Source organism: Myxozyma melibiosi (assembly GCF_037950935.1).
Source record: "Myxozyma melibiosi strain Phaff 52-87 chromosome Unknown BZA70scaffold_15, whole genome shotgun sequence".
Taxonomy (NCBI): Eukaryota; Fungi; Ascomycota; class Lipomycetes; order Lipomycetales; family Lipomycetaceae; genus Myxozyma; species Myxozyma melibiosi.
In genome coordinates, this window is record NW_027042929.1 from 332,595 (window position 1) to 350,654 (window position 18,060).

Sequence of the window (18,060 nt, forward strand, 5' to 3'; positions counted from 1 at the left end):
GAAGGAAAATGCGGCTCAGCTCTTTTAACCCGTCTGCCTTCTTCCTGCGATTAATGATTACGAGATTAGTACATAGTGAGTGACAACATAAGAAAAGAGAAATGTTATAATATTTAATCTACTGATTTATTGCTGAGTTTTAAATCCAACGAGAACGAGTCTTCCCACGCCATACCGCGTACAAACCGATTCAAAAAACTAAGAATCATCCACCTCATCATCCAATAAACCCACAACCCACTCATATCCTCCTTTTTAGCACACACAGTATCCTAAAAATATACTGCTATCACCATCAAGCTACCGCAAAACTCTCTAAACAGCAAGCAACAGATCCCCAGCAAGTCGCAGCAGTCGCAGCAGTCGCAGCACATGCTCAGTTCAGGTTATGAGCAAGCATCAGTTAAGGGTTAGGAGTCCACGACCACGCTCGAACTGTTCGCCTGATTTTGTCGGCGTCGGTCGGCGATCGTGCAAGTTGACTGAATCTGAGGAAATCTGGAAAAAACTCGGGATAGAGAGGGTTATAGTGAGTTTGCCTGAGCTGGTGGATGTTTAATGACTGGTGCTAATGAGATGCTAGTGGTTGTGCAGAGTCGGCTCGTATGCTTCACCGAGGATTTATCTCTCTCGACGAGCTCAAAAGTGAATGTCTAAACAAGCAAAGATGAGCGCAAAGAGCGCAAAGTCCTCGAAAAAGAAAAATGCCGCTGCTGCCGGGGAGAAAATACCATCGAACGAAGTCGGCGGGGTGTATTTCTGTCTGGCGCCCTCCTGGGTCGCTGAAAACCCCGACGACCCACCAGAGTATTTCTCCCACGACGCCGACGTGGTCGAGTTCATGCGGTTCAACAGCTTGCCTGAGTTCCCCACACGATCGCTTCCCGAGCGCAGGGATCAGCTGATGGGACGGTACCCTGTCATGCTCCCGCGTCTGCACCGCAGCGACGAGGAGTCCATCGTCGCGTACCTGCGCGAACTGCGCCTCGCCTTTGGGGAACACACGGATCTCGACACCATCGGCCGCGATCTCTACGAGCTCTTACCGCCCGCGGTTCTTTCCGGCGTGCTTGACCGTGAGCGGCAGCTCATGTTCACCGCGCCCGCGCCGCTCTCGTGGGAGAAATTCTGCCTGCTGCTGCTCACCACTAGACTTTTCCGCACGCGCTTCAAAGTCGACAACGCGGCCGGCTACGCGGCGATGTCGAACGTCTCGCAGATCAATCTTGTCTCGCAACACTTCCTTGAATCGAACAAGCTCGAATTTGAGCGCCGTCCCACGCGCGTGCTGATCACCGGCGTCGGCGTGTCGCTGGAGGTGACCGAGATCGTGTACTTGCCGATCTCGTTTGTGGATACTTATGATGCGGTCATGATCGAGGCGTTCGTGCTGCCGACGACGAGGGTTACGTATCCGCATTTGGTGCTTGGGTGGAATTTTATAACGAATCATGTGAAGCATTTGCCGTGGAAGGAGGATTTCAAAAAGTGGATGCCGGAGTTTGCAAGTTTATTTCAGTAGCGCAGAGTTTGATGTGAGCTTACTGAACGTTTCAGCCAGCGAGTAGTGCTGATGACTCGCATGGCTAATTTGCAGGATCAAGAAGTTGAGTAGATGCCAGATTGACGAGAAGATACATGCGATACACCCCAACATGGACAGAGCCACTGAAGTACGCGCTCTTCAACAACTATCTTCATCAGACACCAGTACTACGGGGCACATACTACAGACAATCGTCATTGTACATCAAGCCTCACTACGGCGAGTAACAATGACACATCAACACGCTATCAAGGAGAATGTATAGGTCGAGAAATTTATGAATTATACAAGATTGATAATGAAAATTACAAAACTGAACTGCGTCGAGCTTAGATGCAGTAATATCTATCACCGAAATCGCCTAATCCGGGGGACACAAATCTAAACAAAAAGCTGTCAATAACGACTTCTACTCTAAAAAATGCACGAAACGCATAGACTTACTTCTTCTCATTGAGACACTTGTCGATAAACCCAGTGATAATCTTAACACCAGGACAAGCCTTGACAAAAGTCTCGATTCCTTCAGGCGTAGAGATGAGGTTGAGGAACAAGATGCGCTCGGCGGGGACGCCTTTGCTGATAAGAACCTCGACGGCGGTGATGGCCGAGCCGCCGGTTGCGAGCATGGGGTCGAGCAGAAGGACGTCTGCGTGGGTTAGCCAGTCTTGACCCTACACAAAAACTGAAGAAGAAAGGACTTACATCGATCCTTGATATCGGCAGGCAACTTCTCGTAAAACAGCTTAGGCTCGGCGGTCTCCTCGTCGCGCTGGATTAAAATCTTACCGATGCGCACAGAGCGGCAGCAGTCGCGAAGACCTTGCTCCATTGCCTCGCCTGCGCGCATGATCGACACGCCGCAGATTTTGCCCTCGAATTGGAGGCCGTCGTAAGTCACGTCTGTGCGGATTGTTAGAGTGCTTCTCTATTTTGTAATCTAGTGGAAGAAATGATAATGGGTGTACCGGTAGGAGTAGGGACCTCGATGTCCTTGACTGGAAGATGATTGAGACCTGTACAGACCAGTTAGCACGGCTGCTCTTGACAGTCTTTGAAGTGGTTGGTAAAGACCTTCTTCGACCAATATCCGAATAATTCGGTCACTGTAGAACACAAAGTCGCCACGCTTGGTGTTGACATCTCTAATAATCCTATACAGCAGCAATCATCATTAGCCCACACATATCCTAAACTTGATCAATTAGATATCTATAAACCAGAGATCATACGTGAACAACGCAATCAACTGCGGCGTCTGCGACACGACAGTGACTTCAGGCCATTTCGAGGTAATCGACAGAGTAGCTGCCTTCGACATTATGCAATTGCTTCAGAATTCTCTATGTAAGTAATCAATTCTTGCTGCTGCTGCTGCTGCCAAGCTGAGTTGGTGATGGTAGGAGCGATAGCGGTTGGAAGTACAAACCCCGTCAACTCGGATTTGTTGGTTTTAAGTATTCTCACGGCTGGGAATTGAGATCTGTCGCGATATCTACTGGCGGAGACCGGTGGATGCACGATTTACTGCAATTGAATACTGCTGCATTGAATATCTTCATCTTACTGTTGTCTACTTGAGCTGTGGCGTAATTCGCGCAGATCGGACTAGATCAACCTCACCAGATGCTCGAGACGACCTACGACCTCCACCCAGCGACCTAATCAATTCATCTCCCATCTCCTCCAAACAACTACGACAAACAACGACGAGACAGAAGGCATGTCGTCCTCAGCCGGTACTCCATTCTCACACCGCACGCCAGGCACTTCTACAAAGACCTACGGCCGCAAGAGTCGTATCCCCGCGACACCGATCGAGCGCGCGTCACCTGTCAAGCGAAAGCCAGAGGGCGACGTGGACACACAATCCTTACAGTCGGCAGACAAGTCAGAAGATGCAGCGGCGGCAGAGGCATTGACCTCGCCCAGATCTTTGGGCCTCAGCGGGTGGATTTCAAAGATTGGAAGTGTGGCTCGATCCCCGTTTTCTGCCCTTTCGAGACGCAAGTCGATTGACTCGACCGCCTCGCCTATACCGTTAAACTGGGGTCCTGCATTGGCGTCTTCTTCTGCGTCTGATACCCCAGGCTCCTTGAAACGCAGACGCGCCGACGCTGAAGAAACAACCGACAACAACGACGTCGCCCGCACGATCAAACGACCGAGGACTCCAAAACAAGTAGTCGCATCAGTCAGGTCAAACAGTCAACTCAAGAAGACCGACGACCCATTCGCCTTTGACGACACAAACGAGGTCGAGATCGACAGTACCGCCAGCGCGCGACGAACTCGGTCTACGCCGCAGAAAGGCGCGCAGGTGAAGAAGCCGCGGCGAGTGGTGAAGGAGACTGTACAGGCCGATCCGAGCGACGATGAGGATACGATTAGGGTGGCGTACAGGAGCTCTGATTCTGTGTCTAAATCCCGTGGAAGAAAAGCAAAGGCAGAAAAGAGCGCTGCGGAACCAAGCGACGATGAAGATACGATAAGGGTAGCATACAAAAGCCCTGTTACTACGTCCAAGCCCCGTGGAAGAAAAGCACAGACAGAAAAAAGCGCCGCGGAACCAAGCGACGATGAAGACACAATAAGGGTATCATACAAAAGCCCTGATGCTACGTCTAAATCCCGTGGAAGAAAATCACAGACAGAAAAAAGCGCTACAGAACCAAGCGACGACGAAGACACGATAAGGGTAGCATACAAAAGCCATGATACTACGCCCAAGTCCCGCGGAAGAAAAGCACAGGCTAATAAGACTGCGGAACCCAGTCCGTCTGGAAAACAAAAGACGCCTAAAGGGGTCCCTCGCACTGTCGTTGGAAAGAAACGGGGAAGGTCTACGCCGCGGTCTACGACTCCGGAGATTGTGCCAACTCCGGCTGTCCAAGAGACGAAACGAAGGTCGCCGGTACGAAACAGAGCGCTTTCTTCAAAATCGACTGCTGCGCCTACAGAACAATCACAGCAGCAACCTACTTCTACACAGAAATCAAAAGAGCAACATGTTTCAGAACCATTTGAACAATCTCCCGCCGCATCCAACCACAGCCCATCACCAGAACCTCTCCCAAAATCCCCAGCCATAAGACGGCCGATCTCCCCTCCCCCTCTCGAAGACCTCGAGTTCGACACCCCCGAGGAGCCCCCCAAAACACCAACCATCGCCGGCGGCCGCACGACCGAACCCTCACCGCGACTGACGTCGCGACAGAGCGAGGCTTGGGATATGCTCGATCAGACGTCGGAAAGTATTCGGAAACGAAGCAGTCCGGTGCGGAAAGGCGTCGACGGCGAGACCGTGAGCGGGTCTGGCAACAAGCTTTTCAGGATGCTGGCGGCGAAGAAGGACGCGGGGCCGAAGCAGAAGACGTTGATGACGAGGTCGTTTGAGGAGATTAAGAAGGATTCTGAGAGATCGGACGGGCAGGAGAAGGGTGCAGGTGGCGATGCGGTCGAGTTGGGCTCGTCATTGTCGCAATCTAGTCAGCCGACTTATGTGATGGTGCGACCGGGCAAGCGCACGTACGGCTCATACCGCAGCTATATCGACGACTCACCAGCGACGCAGACGCCGAGCGGTTCTCGGCCAGGTACGTTCAGCGAGATGTCGGAAGCCGAGCTGCTGAGCGTGTCGCTGACGGGCAAGCCTGCGACCGGGACGCACTCTGATAGCGAGCGAGAGTCAGACGACGAAGCGGAGAACGAGAATAACGACTCGATCAGGGTGAAATCTATCCACGAACTGCGGGCGTCGGGAACGAACGCAAAGTTCATGGATGATATGGAGTATCTGCTAGACGGTCTGCGACCGACCGCTTCTCTTTCCACGCAGAGAATGACGTACCTTGAGTTAGCACTCAAGTTAACCGACAATCAATTCATGCACAAATTCAAGGCCGGAGGATTTCTCACTCGTCTCGCGTCTGCGATCTCGCAAACCCGAGCGTCGAAGGATGCGGTCTCGAGCTTTGCGCTCTCGTACGTGCTGTGTAATTTCTTGGGCGACGAGGGAATTATGCGGAGTTTGGTTAGTGAGGCCGGGGTGGTTGAGTTTTTGGTTGAGTTTGTGGGCGATGGCGAGGATGTTTTGAAGGTTGCGACGAGGGCGGGGTCTGGGGTTTCAAAAATTTCGCAGTCGATGGTGAGTGCTGGTTCTAGAAGATCAGTGTGTTGAAGATGAACTAATGTGAGGGTATTATAGCTGCGAGAACTGCGGACGGAGATCATCAAATCGATCCCGTCGACAGTCAAACCTTCGAGTATATCCCGGCGGCTGATAGCATTAACCGGCCTGCTAGAGTTGACGGACTCGTATTTCCAATTCGACTTTGTGCGGACAGCGTTTGCCGAGAGCAAAATGCGCGATCGGGTTATAGACGCGCTTGCGGAGTTAGTCAAGCCGAAACAAGGGCTGGAATTTCACGATATCGCGCTCTGTCTGTCAGTCCTAGAGAACTCGGCAGAGTTAGCAGCTAAACAAGACAGTGGCGAGCCAGTGGAATCCGAGACGCTGACGACGGCGACAGCGCGGCTGCTGGGTCTTCTTCCGAAGCTTGAGGCGACACCGCAGGAAGCGGTTGTGGTCGCGATTCTCAAGTTTGCGATTCTGATGACGAATAGTGGGAGTACGGCTGTATGCCTTGCGCTCGGCACGGACGAGACGGTGGCGTATGCGAACCGGTGCGTCGAGCGGGCGGTCTGTGCTGAGCAGGGCGATGGAGCGGAGACGGAGGAGTATGGGTTGGCGGCGAATGTTGCGGTGTTTTCGATTGGATTGCTTGTGAATCTGTGCGAGAGCAAAGAGTCGCGGGACGTGATTTCGAAACCGGAGCACTTGCGCAAGCTCGTGTCGCTCTTTGAAAAAACCTCGCCGGCAGAAAACCAGGCAAACTACATGGACGACATCAGAGGATATCTTGCGCTCGTGCTCGCGCTTGCGCCGCGAGAGAAAGTGAAGGCGGAGGGCGGGGCGGGGTTGTTGAGCGCGGTGGGCAGCGCGCTGGAGGTGTTTAAGGAGAGCACGGCGCAGATGCAGGAGGATGTTGGGATGAGCGCGGGAGCGGGTGCGGGGAGGGGGATGGTGGCGAAGATTACGAGTGTGTTGAGTGGGCTTTACGAGTAGTTCATAGTTGAATATAGAGATCAATTATAGAGAAGTAGTGTAGAGAAGTATAGGAGAGAAGAAGAGGCGGAGGAGAGGAGGGGTGCGGCTCGGTTGAGCTGGGGATTTTATTCCTCTCCAACCGAGGAACTTGCCGACTCCTCCTTTCCCACTCTTTTGTCGTTCACTCTTTCAGTTTGATTCAGTGCAGGGAGAATCAGATTAGTTGAAGGACTTGAAAGGTATTAGAAAGGTAATCGACTTGCTACGACTATTTTAGCGCAGCGAGAAGCAAGATCTAGTGAGTGCATCATGGTCGGATCCACGGTATCCCCAGTCGACGACGATGGCGAGATTGAATCCAGAGCACCACCACAACTATCTACCAACTCTACGTCCGCGACGGCCAACGGCGACGAGGACGATCTTGATGATCTCGACGGTGCGTGCGGACTTCTTGTGCTTTTGATATAGAGTGTGGTGTATGCTGATCTGTGCTTATGTTTTAGATCTGCTGGATGAGTTCACGATAAGTCCGCAGACGTACTCGAAATCGAAAGCGCCGACTGCGGGGATAGCGTCGCAATCGCAGACGTCCTCTACAGATTCCACATCGACTACTACCCTCCAAAACGGGTCCTCAACTCCCTCCGCACCACATCCCCCACAACCCAACGCAACCACGCCCACCAGCGCAACCACCCACGCGCCCGCCCCATCCACCACCGCCCCCTCACCCAGCACACTACTCCTCGACCCCGAGACCGAAGCGCTCGACAGCGCGGAGGACGAGTTTGCGCGGCAGCTCGAGCAAGGGTTCGAGAGCATGCTGGCCGAGCTCGAGACGGATCCCGAGAGCCGGCGGAATTTCGAGGCGATCATGTCTGAGATTGGAAAGTACTCTGACGGCGGGGGCGAGGTTGACGATACCGTGCTCGGGGTGGCGAACGCGGCTGCGGTGGGGGCCGGGGCGGGGAAGGGGGCGAGTAAGGATACGTTGCAGGACGCGATTGCGAAGACGATGGAGCGGATGAAGGAGTCGGGGGATAAAGTTGATCGGGAGATCATTGATGGAAACGGAGGGATGGAGGACGACGATTTCCTTGCGGCGATGATGAAGCAGTTGGAGCAGGCCGCTGTCGGCGGCGAAGGTGGCGGTGAGGGCGATCAGGCAGGAGGACTTGGTTCGGACGAGGATCTGACGCAGATGCTGTCGGGGATGATGGAGCAGTTGACGTCGAAGGAGATTCTCTACGAGCCAATGAAAGAGCTGGACGACAAATACAGCGACTGGCTTGCGTCCAACCGCGGGACGCTGGACGCGGAGGAAGCGAAGCGGTTCGAGGCGCAGCGGGTGGTTGTGCGGGAGATCGTGGTGCGGTTCGAGAAGGAGTCGTATAGCGACGAGGATCCGGACGATCGGAGGTATATCGCCGAGAAGATGCAGCTGATGCAGGAGTCTGGGTCGCCGCCGGCGGATATCATGGGCGAGATGGGACCGGCGGGGATGGATCTGAATGATCTCGGGTTGGGGAATATGGGGGCGGATTTGACAAACTGCCCTATGCAGTAGTGAATATAAGAGATTATGACTATGTACAACCATCCAACTCCAGTGCACCAGATAAAACAAACACAAAGCAACTACTATCATACATCCGCCATAATATCATCCTCATCAATCTCCTCCACCAAAAACTCCTCCTCCTCTTCCCGCTGCTGCAGCAGCTGCTGCTGCTCCATCAGCGCCAACATCTCCTCGACCTGGTTCTGCTCGGACTCCTGCACCATCTCGGCCATCATCTGATCGGCCTGGGCTCTGGCCTCCTCTTCGATCGCCAGCAGCTCGTCGATCGAGATATCAGCCTGCAGGGCTTGCGCGCGCAGGTCTTGCTCCAGCTTGCGGGTTTCGGCGGCGTGGAAGAGACGGAGCATCTGGGTGTGTTAGTAGTTGATTGAGTGTGTGAAGAGGATGCAGAAGGAGGGAAAGTACCTCGTCGTCGCCACCGCGCATGGCATGATACATAGCCTGTCTCTTCTGCACGAGCAAGTCAAGCCTCTGTCTACGCCGCCGGTCACGCAGCGGATCCGACGGCGAGAGAGAGGCAGCCTGCGCCGGACTCGAGGGAGATCTTGTCGGACTGCTCATTTGGGAGGTGAATGTGCGCTGGAGAGAGGCATGGCGGCGCTGCTGGGTCTGTTGCGCGTGGGGGAGACGCGGGGAGGGAGAGGTGGGTGAGAAGGGGGAGGAGGAGTCCGAGTCTGGTGAGCGGAGGGGGGAGGAGAACATGGTAGTTACTGCAATATCTATATCATTCTAGGTTATAACAGTATAGCAGTTGATAATAGATACAAGATATAATAGATAGAACAGTAGTAGATAGCAGAAGCAGATCTACGCGTTCATGTCAGCAGCGGGTCTCGTTCTATGAGTCAACGAAGATTTTAATTATTCGCGGCTCCTGGAAAAAAAACCAAATTCGAGATAAAAGTCTTTGCTCTTGTTTTCCTCTTTTCTTCATATTACTGTTCATTTCTACTATATCTATTACTATATCTATTGATATACAGCAGACATGTGTGGAATCTTTGCCTGCCACCATCACCCGGACGTCATCGCGTTCAAGCCGAAGGCGCTCCAACTCGCCAAGCTGTACGTATCTTGATATCGACATATAGAAGACTGCGCAGTAGCAGCGGTGACCTCTGCAAGAGATAGAAGAAGAATTGCTGCTGCTGTGCATTGCTTTTGAGTAGACGCTGACCTTGGTTGTCTTCCTAGCATCCGTCATCGTGGTCCTGACTGGAGTACGTCCGCAGACTGATTTAGGCTGCCCTCGTGGTAATCGCCGATATACCGCAGATGGATATACTAACCGCTTCTTCTTCTCCAGGTGGAAACTTCATCAAGAACAAGACGAGTGAGTGCTTCTTTGTTACTACAGTTGTTTGTCGTTGAGGTCGAATTCATGCTAACACCACGCAGTCATCGCCCACGAGCGTCTCGCCATCGTCGGTCTCGGTAAGCACACACAATCACATCGGAGATTCTACACAGCTCCTCCACAGCTCAACTATATTGCAGACGACTGACATTGACTTGTACAGACACTGGTGCGCAGCCTCTGTTGAACGAGGACCAGTCCATCTCCCTCGGCGTTAACGGCGAGATCTACAACCATGTCGTTCTCCGACACAAGCTCTTCCCGGACTATCCGTTCAAGACGCAGTCTGACTGCGAGGTCATCATTCCTCTTGTATGATTTTTCTCTGCTTAGAGTTATTAAGAGGTATATGGCTAACGAGAACAGTACCAAAAATTTGATATCGACTGCCCCAACCACCTGGACGGCATGTTTGCGTTTGTTCTCTACGACGCCGAGAAAGACCGCACGATTGCGGCGCGCGACCCGATCGGAATCACGTCGCTGTACATGGGTCGCTCGTCGAGCACGCCCGGCGCGGTCTACTTTGCGTCCGAGATGAAGTCGCTGGCGGAGGTGTGCGACGACATCTCGGTGTTCCCGCCCGGCCATGTGTACGATTCCGCGACCGACAAGTTCACGCGGTACTTCAAGCCGACGTGGTGGGACGAGGAGCGGGTGCCGACGACGCCGCTTGATTTGAAGGCGATCCGGACCTCGCTCGAGACTTCCGTGCGCAAGCGTCTGATGTCTGAGGTTCCCTACGGCGTGCTTTTGTCTGGCGGTCTTGACTCGTCGCTGATTGCGTCGATTGCGGCTCGCGAGACGCGCAAGGCGCAGGCGATCGACACCGCGACGACGACGTCGACGCTCACGGGCGTGGACGAGGACGGACACTTGTCTGGCGCCGCGTCGTGGCCGCGACTGCACTCGTTTGCGATCGGTCTGCCGGGTGCGCCGGATTTGATTGCCGCGCGCAAGGTGGCGGACTTTATCGGCACCGTCCACCACGAGCACACGTTCACGCTGCAGGAGGGTCTCGACGCGCTCTCGGACGTGATCTACCATTTGGAGACGTACGACGTGACGACGATCCGCGCGTCGACGCCGATGTACTTGCTCAGCCGGATGATCAAGGCCGGAGGCGTGAAGATGGTGTTGTCGGGCGAGGGCTCGGACGAGATCTTTGGGGGGTACTTGTACTTTGGTGCAGCGCCGAGCGCGGAGGAGTTCCATGCGGAGACGGTGAAGCGGGTGAAGAACTTGCACTTTGCGGACTGTCTGCGAGCGAACAAGTCGACGTGCGCGTGGGGATTGGAGGCGCGCGTGCCGTTTTTGGATAAGGCGTTTTTGGAGCTGGTGATGAACATTGATCCGAAGGAGAAGATGATTACAAAGGAGCGGATCGAGAAGTACATTCTGCGGAAGGCGTTCGACACTACGGACGAGCCCGAGACGGAGGCCTACCTCCCCGCTGAGATCCTGTGGCGCCAGAAGGAGCAGTTCTCTGACGGCGTGGGCTACAGCTGGATCGACTGCCTGAAAGACACAGCCGAGAAGTTTGTCTCGGACGAGGACTTTGCGAACCCGAAGCCGCAGTGGGGCGAGGACGTGCCGACGACGAAGGAGGCGTACTGGTACCGGTGCATGTTTGACGAGCATTTCCCGACCAAGACGTGCGCGGACACGGTCATGAGGTGGATCCCGAAGGCGGACTGGGGATGCGCTGCTGATCCGTCGGGACGGTTTGTGAAGAGCCATGTGAAGTCGGTGGATGCTTAGATGGTTTGAAGTGTTTGTTGTTTGTACCGTATACTAAATGTTTTTTTATATGTTTTGTTTTGTTTTATTTGCTATAGCTGTTGTGTTGTTGAGTACGTGTGCACTGCAGTACAGCGCGTGAGTACAATACAGAAAAGTATATAGACCAGTTAACCCATCTTCTTAGTTGTTATTAATAATATGTTATATAATATAAATAGTAGTGATTAGTAATACTCTACAGGACCCCGATCGGCTGGCTGGAGGAGGAGCAGGAGGCTGGCGCGGCTGGCTGCAGGTGTGCTAGCCGACGTCGGAAGGTTGCTCAACTTCCAGAGTTGTTAATAGCTGTATGTATGTTGTATATACAATACAACTACAATACAATATCAGTTCTAATTCAACTACAGCAGAACTATCAACAAGAACAGACATTTCTAGCATCAACAAGAACAAGAAGAACAAGAACAGCCGAGCTCGGGACATATCGGGAGCATAGGGTTAGGTCTGGAAACAAACAATGGCGTCGGGAGCATGTGAATGTGAAGAGATGATGATATGTTGTGATATAAGATGATTGTATGCATTAACTATTATACAGAGAGAAGAACGCCATAAATACTCATAAAACACTCAAAGAGCAAGACAAATGCAGATTAAGACCCACGAAATATCAACAACATCACATCCGCCGACACCATCCATGATTAAACACCAGCGATAAACAACATAAATAAACAACATAAGAAAAGAAGAACTATGCACAGAGTTTGAGATCCTCGCGATCAGGTAACAGCTTCAAAAACGACGGTTTCTTATACAAAAACTTCTCCTCTGCGTCTATGCACACCTCACCCACAGACTGCTCGGTCGAGAACGCGGAAGAAAAAGTATAGTCCTCCTCCTGATCCTCGAGCGTGATCCGTCGGATGGTATGCAGCGACCGCATGAGCTCTTTCGACGGCGCGACAGTGTACCGGCTCCAGTACGAGCCCTCGTCGTCGCTGTCTTCCGTCACGTCCGTGTCTTCTTCCGAGTAAGCTGCCTCCTTTGACGACGACCACGCGCTTTCGACAAACTGCTGCTGCTGGCTGTACTCCGCCTTGGGCGGATCCAGAGCAGCGAGTGCCTCGGCGCGCAGCTGGATCAGCAGGTTCTTTATCCGCAGCGTCTCCGCGCGCTCGGCTTGGTACGCGCTCCAGACTGCCTCGGCCTCGGCGACGGAGGCAGTCCATGGCCGCCAGTACGCGCCATCGTCGACGAGGTCCGCGTCGGCGGGTCTGACGTCGGAGAGCTTCCAGCCGCGGTGGCCGGGGGTGTCGATGTATGTCCAGACGAGCTCGAGGTCGGTGTCGGAGTCGGGAGCGGAGAGGATGGCGGATGCGAGGATGGAGTCTGGGGAGATGCGTTTGAAGCCAGATGCGGAGGAGAAGTGGAGGGCGGGGTCGGAGAGGGCGCGGGCGATGGAGGAGGCGAGGAGGGGGTGGGAGAGGGAGAGTTGTTGGAGATAGGAGGAGTTGTTGTTGTGGGCGTGTTCGAGGCGAGCACGTAGCCGGGGCGCGAGTTGGGAGAGGAAGGCTTGGGAGGGAGGGGAGGAGGAGGGGAGGGCGCTGAGGAGGGAGGAGGTGAGAGATTTGAGGTCGGGCTGGGGTATTCTCTCCATGGTGAGCAGTGTGAATGTGAATATGGTCCACTGAGTAGAGTAGAAGTGGAGGAAGAGGAGAGGAGGAGGAGGAGGAGGAGGTGAAGGTGATTTAAAAGAAAGTCGTGTGGGGAAGCAGCCGAGCACAAATTGCTCCGTTCCGCCGACCCTCCGAGGTGTTGCTGTTCTTCTTGCTGTTCTACTGTTGTTGTATTCTGTTATTCTATTGTTATATTCATTCTATATTCTATTCTATATTCTATTCTTATTACTATATATCTGCTATTACTATACTCATTACTATATACCCAAGCCCACTACCCGACCCAGCCGCGCTGGGAGATCTTCATCCGACCCCGGCCATTGCCCCGGAGAACACCGTCGTTTGCTCGTTTATGCTCTGCCTTCCACTGCCGTCACTCCACCCACCACCACATCATCACGCAACTACATCATCACGCAACATCATTACCATTACTCTATCAAGAAATATCACGCACTGCACAGGTCCTGCCATGCCTGCGGGGGATCTAACGAGCCTATCTGGCTCGCCATCGTCTGGAATTGCATCATCAGTCCCGCCTCCAGATGCCATGAGATATGACCTGTAAAATAATCATCGTTAGTAACTCTCCAACATCAGTACATCAGAGTACTACTCACAATGGAACGCCCACAACCCCGGATTATCCGCAACAAACCGCACGATCGCCCACCCATACGCCTGCACCGACAACGTATCCCGCTTCACCGGCGTGTCCGACGACCAATTCCCGTAATTCGTATACTTGAAATTCCCCCTCCCCGCCTCCATCACCCAGAACTTGTACCCGTGCAAATGGAACGGGTGCGCGCCGTCGTCCAGGTTGTTGATCAGCAGATCCACCACCGCGTAGTCCGGCACATTCACCACATACTGCTGCTTATTCCCCGCATACACCCCCAGCGGCAGCGCGCCCTCCGTCGTCAGCAGCGTGCTCGAGTTGCTATCCGTCACCGACGACGACGTGCTCGGATTCAACTGCTCCCACGCAGAGTACAGCGTCGGCACGCTCGCCGGCTTCCAGCTCGTGCCGTTGATGTACGCCAGATCAAGCTGGTACGCCCCGATCTGGAAACTCGAGTCCACCCGGTAGAAATGCGTCGCGTTCGGCACCTCCAGCGTCTCGTACGGCTCAATCAGACTGTTGTCCAGATCCAGACAGCGGATATTCGCGTCCCGGTCGTCCCACGAATCCGTCGCCGTCGAAATCACGGCAGACTTGCCCTGGAACCGCACGCGCGCCTCCGAGTCGCTCTCGTCCGTGTACTTCACCGCCGCGCGCACGCCGACGTCCAGAATCGGATTGGACTCTGAAAAGCAGAACCGGTTGAGCTCGGCGCGCATCCAGAACGTTTCGTTCGTCGACTTTGTGTCTGTCACGTTCGTCGTCATCAGCAGCGAGTACCGCTGCGCGACCGAGATGCGCACTTTGTGGTATGCGGAGGGGGAGATCGTCGTGCCGTCGGCTTCCACCAGCGTCAGCTCGTGCGAATCCACAGAGAAATCAATCTCTGCAAACGACCCGACATTAATCACCCGCAGCCGGTACGTGACGTCGCGCTCAAAGTTAAACACCTCGCGCTTGGCCTCGGACTGGTAGCACGTATCGTCCGGCGTGAGCGAGCAGTTGAAGTAGTTTGCGCCGTTGATGAGCCCGCTGTCGGGCGTCGGCTCGGTGTTTTCGTTGTTGGACGCAAGGTAGGCTTCCAAGTACCCGGACGCGATGCCATGGTACCAGTCCTGGATGAGCACGACCTGGTCGTAGTCGTAGAGGTCGCCGATCATATCATCCTCGAGCGGCGAGTGAATCACCAGCGGACCGTACACGCCGTCCGCGTACTGCGTGCCGTAGTGCGAGTGGTACCAGTATGTGCCGTACTGGTCGTCCGCGATCGTAAAGTTGTACGTGAACGAGCTGCCGGCGGGGATCGGACACTGCGTGATGCCGTGCACGCCGTCCATGAAATTCGTCCCGTTCTGGAACAAGCCGTGGAAATGCATCGTCGTCGCGTTCTCGCCCTCGTTCTTGACGTTCACAATCAGCCGGTCGCCCGCGTTGACTTCGATCAGCGGGCCGGGGAACTGCCCGTTGATCACTGTGAGCGTGCGGTTGTATCCGTCCGGCCAGCCCACGACCTCGGAGATTGTCAGGTTGAACTCCCGCGTCTTGGGTTCTTCACTAGAGTCCCAGTCCGTGCTGACCGCGTAGGCAGTCGATGTGTCGAGTCGCCAGTCGTCAGAGAGAGTAGCGGTAGGTGAGCTCGCGGAGGATGTCGTCGAGCTGCCGCTGCTCCCACTGCCGGACGAGGAAGAGGCAGAGGACGCGTCTGAGTTCTGGTAGTTCCTGAGCCCGATGCCCATGCCGAGGACGACGGCGGCGATGATGAGGAAGCCGAAGCCCATGTAGAACCATTGGTTGCGCCAGAACGGCTTGCGCTGTGCTGTTCTCTTTTCTTGGTCTTCGTTATCCATCGTGTGTCCTACTGTGCTGAGTGAGTGTAGAATGGACGAGGAGAAACAGAGTAATAAAAGAAAAGAGATGAGGGAAAATCAAGAGATGAGTAAAGACCACTATCAGAAAGTCAAAGACAGAGACAGGTCTGGATCGAGAGACGGTCTCGAAGGGGAAAGCGGAGGTTGCCGAGGAGCTAATAAGCTTGGCCGGTCAGAAACAGAGGACAAGAACAGGAATTGCGATGCTTGTTCGGCCAAGATCTCGGCAGGGGTCTGTCTGTCTTCTGCCTTCTGTTCTTGTCTTGATGTCGATATGACGATGTCGATATCAGGTATCTTTCTCAACCTATCCTCTTCTCGACTGATACTCAGTACTCCGAGTACTCTGACGACCGACAGAATCGGCAGACAGTCCACCATCTCGCATCTCCAAACTCCGACTGACAGTCCAAGCAGCTGTAGCCACTCCTCCGCCGGCCACTGTCTTCCTCCTGTGCACGCACGTGGGCCCCGGTCCCTGTGCGGCGCACTCACCACGTGCGGCCACCGCTCGCGTTCACTCCTCGCGGCCTCTTCCGCACCGACTTTTGCCTGCAAACTCCGCAGCTCTGGCGGGTTCTGTTGAAATTGCCTGAAATTGCTGTGGTCCGGGTGCTAATCGTCTATCTGCACCTCCTGATTGGCTCGCATTGGCTCCACGCACGCGACCGGTGTCTGTTATTCGTCGACTCGCGTCTGTTCTCTGTATCCATCTGACTATCCTCCTGTCTGTCTTTGTCCATCGCCTGTCGCAAAGCGAACGGTGGCTTGCCGTCTGTCTCCTGTCCACTCCTTCATACCACCACGTGTCTCTCCTCGACACATATAAAGATATCCCTCGTCCTCCATCTCCTGTCTCCTCTCTGTCCTCTGCCATCTATTCTCTCTACAACCAACATGAAGTACGGAGCCCCCCTCGCCGCCCTCGCGGCCCTCGTCGCACCCCTCGCTGCCGCCGCCGCCGTCTCCTCCTCGTCGGCTGACCCCACCCCGGTCTACACCACCATCGAGCCCTCGCTCAGCGAGATCGAGGCTGCTGCTGCCACCGCTGTCGTCGGTGAGGAGACCTCGGATGTCGATGGCCTTTACTTCAAGCGCATGTTTGTCATCTGGCTCGAGAACACTGTATGCCACTGCTGTTGTTTTTTTTGTTTTATGATATCCTCTGACATTGTATTTCTCTAGGACTTTGAGGCTGCTGATACTCAGGCTGACCTTGAGTGGCTCGCCCAGTACGGTGTCAAGCTCACCAACTACTTCTCCGTCACCCATCCCTCCGAGCCTAACGTACGTCTGCCTGTATCTCTTCTCTCTGCGCACAGCTAACATCAACAGTACCTCGCTGCCGTCGCTGGTGACTACTTTGGCATGGACTCCGACGCCTTCTTCCAGATCCCCAAGAACGTGTCGTCCATCGTCGACCTGCTCGACTCCAAGAACATCTCCTGGGCCGAGTACCAGGAGCACCAGCCCTACGCCGGCTACCAGGGCTTCAACTACTCCAACCAGGAAACCTACGCCAACGACTACGTCCGCAAGCACAACCCTCTCATTCTCTTTGAGAACATCGTCAACAACGCCTCGCGTCTCGACAACATCAAGAACTTCACCTCGTTCTACGACGACCTCGACAACGAGCAGCTTCCGCAGTGGGCTTTCATCACCCCCAACATGACCAACGACGGCCACGACAGCACCATCGACGTCTCCGGCGCCTGGTCCCGCTCGTTCCTCGAGCCGTTGCTCAACAACTCCTACTTCATGGAGGACACCCTCGTCCTCCTCACCTTTGACGAGAATGAGAACTACGCCATCCAGAACCGCGTCTACGCCCTCCTCCTCGGCGGCGCCGTCCCCGAGGCTCTCCAGGGAACCGAGGACGACACCTTCTACAACCATTACTCCGAGATCGCCACCGTCGAGGCTAACTGGGACCTTCCCCATCTCGGCCGCGGTGACTTTGACGCCAACGTCTTTGCCCTCGTCGCCGGCGACCTCAGCATCGCCTCCTCCGAGATCGACTACTCCAACATCTACAACAACAAGTCCGCTCCGGGCTACTACAACGACGACACCATCCCCATCCCTCCCCCCAACGTCGACGTCACCAACCGCAACGGCCAGAGCATTCTTCCCGCCATCAAGTCCGTCTGGGGTGAGAAGTACGCCTCCTACACCGCCGAGTCGTTCACCTACTCGACCGAGACCGACAACTTTGCCTCCTCCACCGGCGCCTTCACCGCCTCTTCCGTCACCGAAACCGCCTCTGCGACATCCGACGCTTCGTCCGGCTCGGCCTCCGCCACCTCCGCCGCGGCATCCTCGTCCTCCGTCGCCGCTAGCTCCTCGACCGCCGCTAGCTCCTCGTCCTCCGCCGGCGCTGCCTTCGGTGCCGCCCCGGCTACCGGTCTCGTGGGTCTTGTGCTCGCGGCTCTTGCCATGATCTAAATGGCTCTATAAAATGAGAGAGAGTTATGATGCGTTTATGTTGGTTTTTAATGTAATAAAAAAGACGTGTGTGTTATTTTGGAGTAGCCGCAGCAG

General features: G+C 54.6%; 8 protein-coding genes across 8 annotated transcripts; 5 read left to right on the plus strand and 3 right to left on the minus strand.

Annotated features, from left to right (window-relative positions):
* Positions 1 to 410: 410 nt before the first annotated feature.
* Positions 411 to 1,812, plus strand: BZA70DRAFT_285109 (uncharacterized protein). Its single transcript, XM_064913674.1, has 2 exons — positions 411 to 529; positions 584 to 1,812. The coding sequence occupies exon 2, from the start codon at positions 650 to 652 to the stop codon at positions 1,520 to 1,522; it is 873 nt and encodes a 290-aa protein (XP_064765857.1). The 5' UTR covers positions 411 to 529; positions 584 to 649; the 3' UTR covers positions 1,523 to 1,812.
* BZA70DRAFT_285115 (uracil phosphoribosyltransferase, synthesizes UMP from uracil) lies at positions 1,813 to 3,051 on the minus strand. Its single transcript, XM_064913675.1, has 6 exons — positions 2,779 to 3,051; positions 2,621 to 2,700; positions 2,515 to 2,562; positions 2,252 to 2,449; positions 1,991 to 2,195; positions 1,813 to 1,927 (listed from the first exon to the last, which is right to left on the minus strand). Exons 1-6 carry the CDS (start codon positions 2,865 to 2,867, stop codon positions 1,876 to 1,878), a joined length of 672 nt encoding a protein of 223 aa, XP_064765858.1. The 5' UTR covers positions 2,868 to 3,051; the 3' UTR covers positions 1,813 to 1,875.
* Positions 3,052 to 6,703, plus strand: BZA70DRAFT_285116 (wings apart-like protein regulation of heterochromatin-domain-containing protein). The gene is made up of 2 exons (XM_064913676.1): positions 3,052 to 5,693; positions 5,754 to 6,703. The coding sequence occupies exons 1-2, from the start codon at positions 3,270 to 3,272 to the stop codon at positions 6,672 to 6,674; spliced, it is 3,345 nt and encodes a 1,114-aa protein (XP_064765859.1). The 5' UTR covers positions 3,052 to 3,269; the 3' UTR covers positions 6,675 to 6,703.
* BZA70DRAFT_297679 (Pex19 protein family-domain-containing protein) lies at positions 6,700 to 8,245 on the plus strand (the record flags this gene model as incomplete). Its single annotated transcript, XM_064914572.1, has 3 exons — positions 6,700 to 7,095; positions 7,163 to 8,180; positions 8,224 to 8,245. The coding sequence occupies exons 1-3, from the start codon at positions 6,966 to 6,968 to the stop codon at positions 8,243 to 8,245; spliced, it is 1,170 nt and encodes a 389-aa protein (XP_064765860.1). The 5' UTR covers positions 6,700 to 6,965.
* Positions 8,246 to 9,138: 893 nt separating this feature from the next.
* Positions 9,139 to 11,552, plus strand: BZA70DRAFT_94820 (uncharacterized protein). Its single transcript, XM_064915562.1, has 6 exons — positions 9,139 to 9,306; positions 9,427 to 9,461; positions 9,548 to 9,574; positions 9,640 to 9,675; positions 9,762 to 9,910; positions 9,965 to 11,552. Exons 1-6 carry the CDS (start codon positions 9,230 to 9,232, stop codon positions 11,357 to 11,359), a joined length of 1,719 nt encoding a protein of 572 aa, XP_064765861.1. The 5' UTR covers positions 9,139 to 9,229; the 3' UTR covers positions 11,360 to 11,552.
* Positions 11,553 to 12,095: 543 nt separating this feature from the next.
* BZA70DRAFT_297682 (uncharacterized protein) lies at positions 12,096 to 13,001 on the minus strand (the record flags this gene model as incomplete). Its single annotated transcript, XM_064914573.1, has 1 exon — positions 12,096 to 13,001. One exon carries the CDS (start codon positions 12,999 to 13,001, stop codon positions 12,096 to 12,098), a length of 906 nt encoding a protein of 301 aa, XP_064765862.1.
* A 471-nt stretch (positions 13,002 to 13,472) lies between these two features.
* Positions 13,473 to 15,495, minus strand: BZA70DRAFT_291985 (Cupredoxin; the record flags this gene model as incomplete). The annotated part of the gene is made up of 2 exons (XM_064914341.1): positions 13,473 to 13,585; positions 13,644 to 15,495. 2 exons carry the CDS (start codon positions 15,493 to 15,495, stop codon positions 13,473 to 13,475), a joined length of 1,965 nt encoding a protein of 654 aa, XP_064765863.1.
* A 918-nt stretch (positions 15,496 to 16,413) lies between these two features.
* Positions 16,414 to 17,964, plus strand: BZA70DRAFT_242347 (phosphoesterase family-domain-containing protein; the record flags this gene model as incomplete). The annotated part of the gene is made up of 3 exons (XM_064910564.1): positions 16,414 to 16,641; positions 16,702 to 16,803; positions 16,852 to 17,964. 3 exons carry the CDS (start codon positions 16,414 to 16,416, stop codon positions 17,962 to 17,964), a joined length of 1,443 nt encoding a protein of 480 aa, XP_064765864.1.
* Positions 17,965 to 18,060: the final 96 nt, after the last annotated feature.

Excerpts from the sequence above, each read along its gene's own strand:
- BZA70DRAFT_285109 (XM_064913674.1), top strand. The coding sequence starts at position 650 with ATGTCTAAACAAGCAAAGATGAGCGCAAAGAGCGCAAAGTCCTCGAAA.
- BZA70DRAFT_285115 (XM_064913675.1), bottom strand. The coding sequence starts at position 2,867 with ATGTCGAAGGCAGCTACTCTGTCGATTACCTCGAAATGGCCTGAAGTC. Across the intron at positions 2,563-2,620 it reads TCGGATATTGGTCGAAGAAG|GTCTCAATCATCTTCCAGTC; the intron begins GTCTTTACCAAC and ends TGGTCTGTACAG. Across the intron at positions 2,450-2,514 it reads CGAGGTCCCTACTCCTACCG|ACGTGACTTACGACGGCCTC; the intron begins GTACACCCATTA and ends CAATCCGCACAG.
- BZA70DRAFT_285116 (XM_064913676.1), top strand. The coding sequence starts at position 3,270 with ATGTCGTCCTCAGCCGGTACTCCATTCTCACACCGCACGCCAGGCACT. Across the intron at positions 5,694-5,753 it reads CAAAAATTTCGCAGTCGATG|CTGCGAGAACTGCGGACGGA; the intron begins GTGAGTGCTGGT and ends AGGGTATTATAG.
- BZA70DRAFT_94820 (XM_064915562.1), top strand. The coding sequence starts at position 9,230 with ATGTGTGGAATCTTTGCCTGCCACCATCACCCGGACGTCATCGCGTTC. Across the intron at positions 9,575-9,639 it reads CTTCATCAAGAACAAGACGA|TCATCGCCCACGAGCGTCTC; the intron begins GTGAGTGCTTCT and ends AACACCACGCAG. Across the intron at positions 9,911-9,964 it reads GCGAGGTCATCATTCCTCTT|TACCAAAAATTTGATATCGA; the intron begins GTATGATTTTTC and ends TAACGAGAACAG.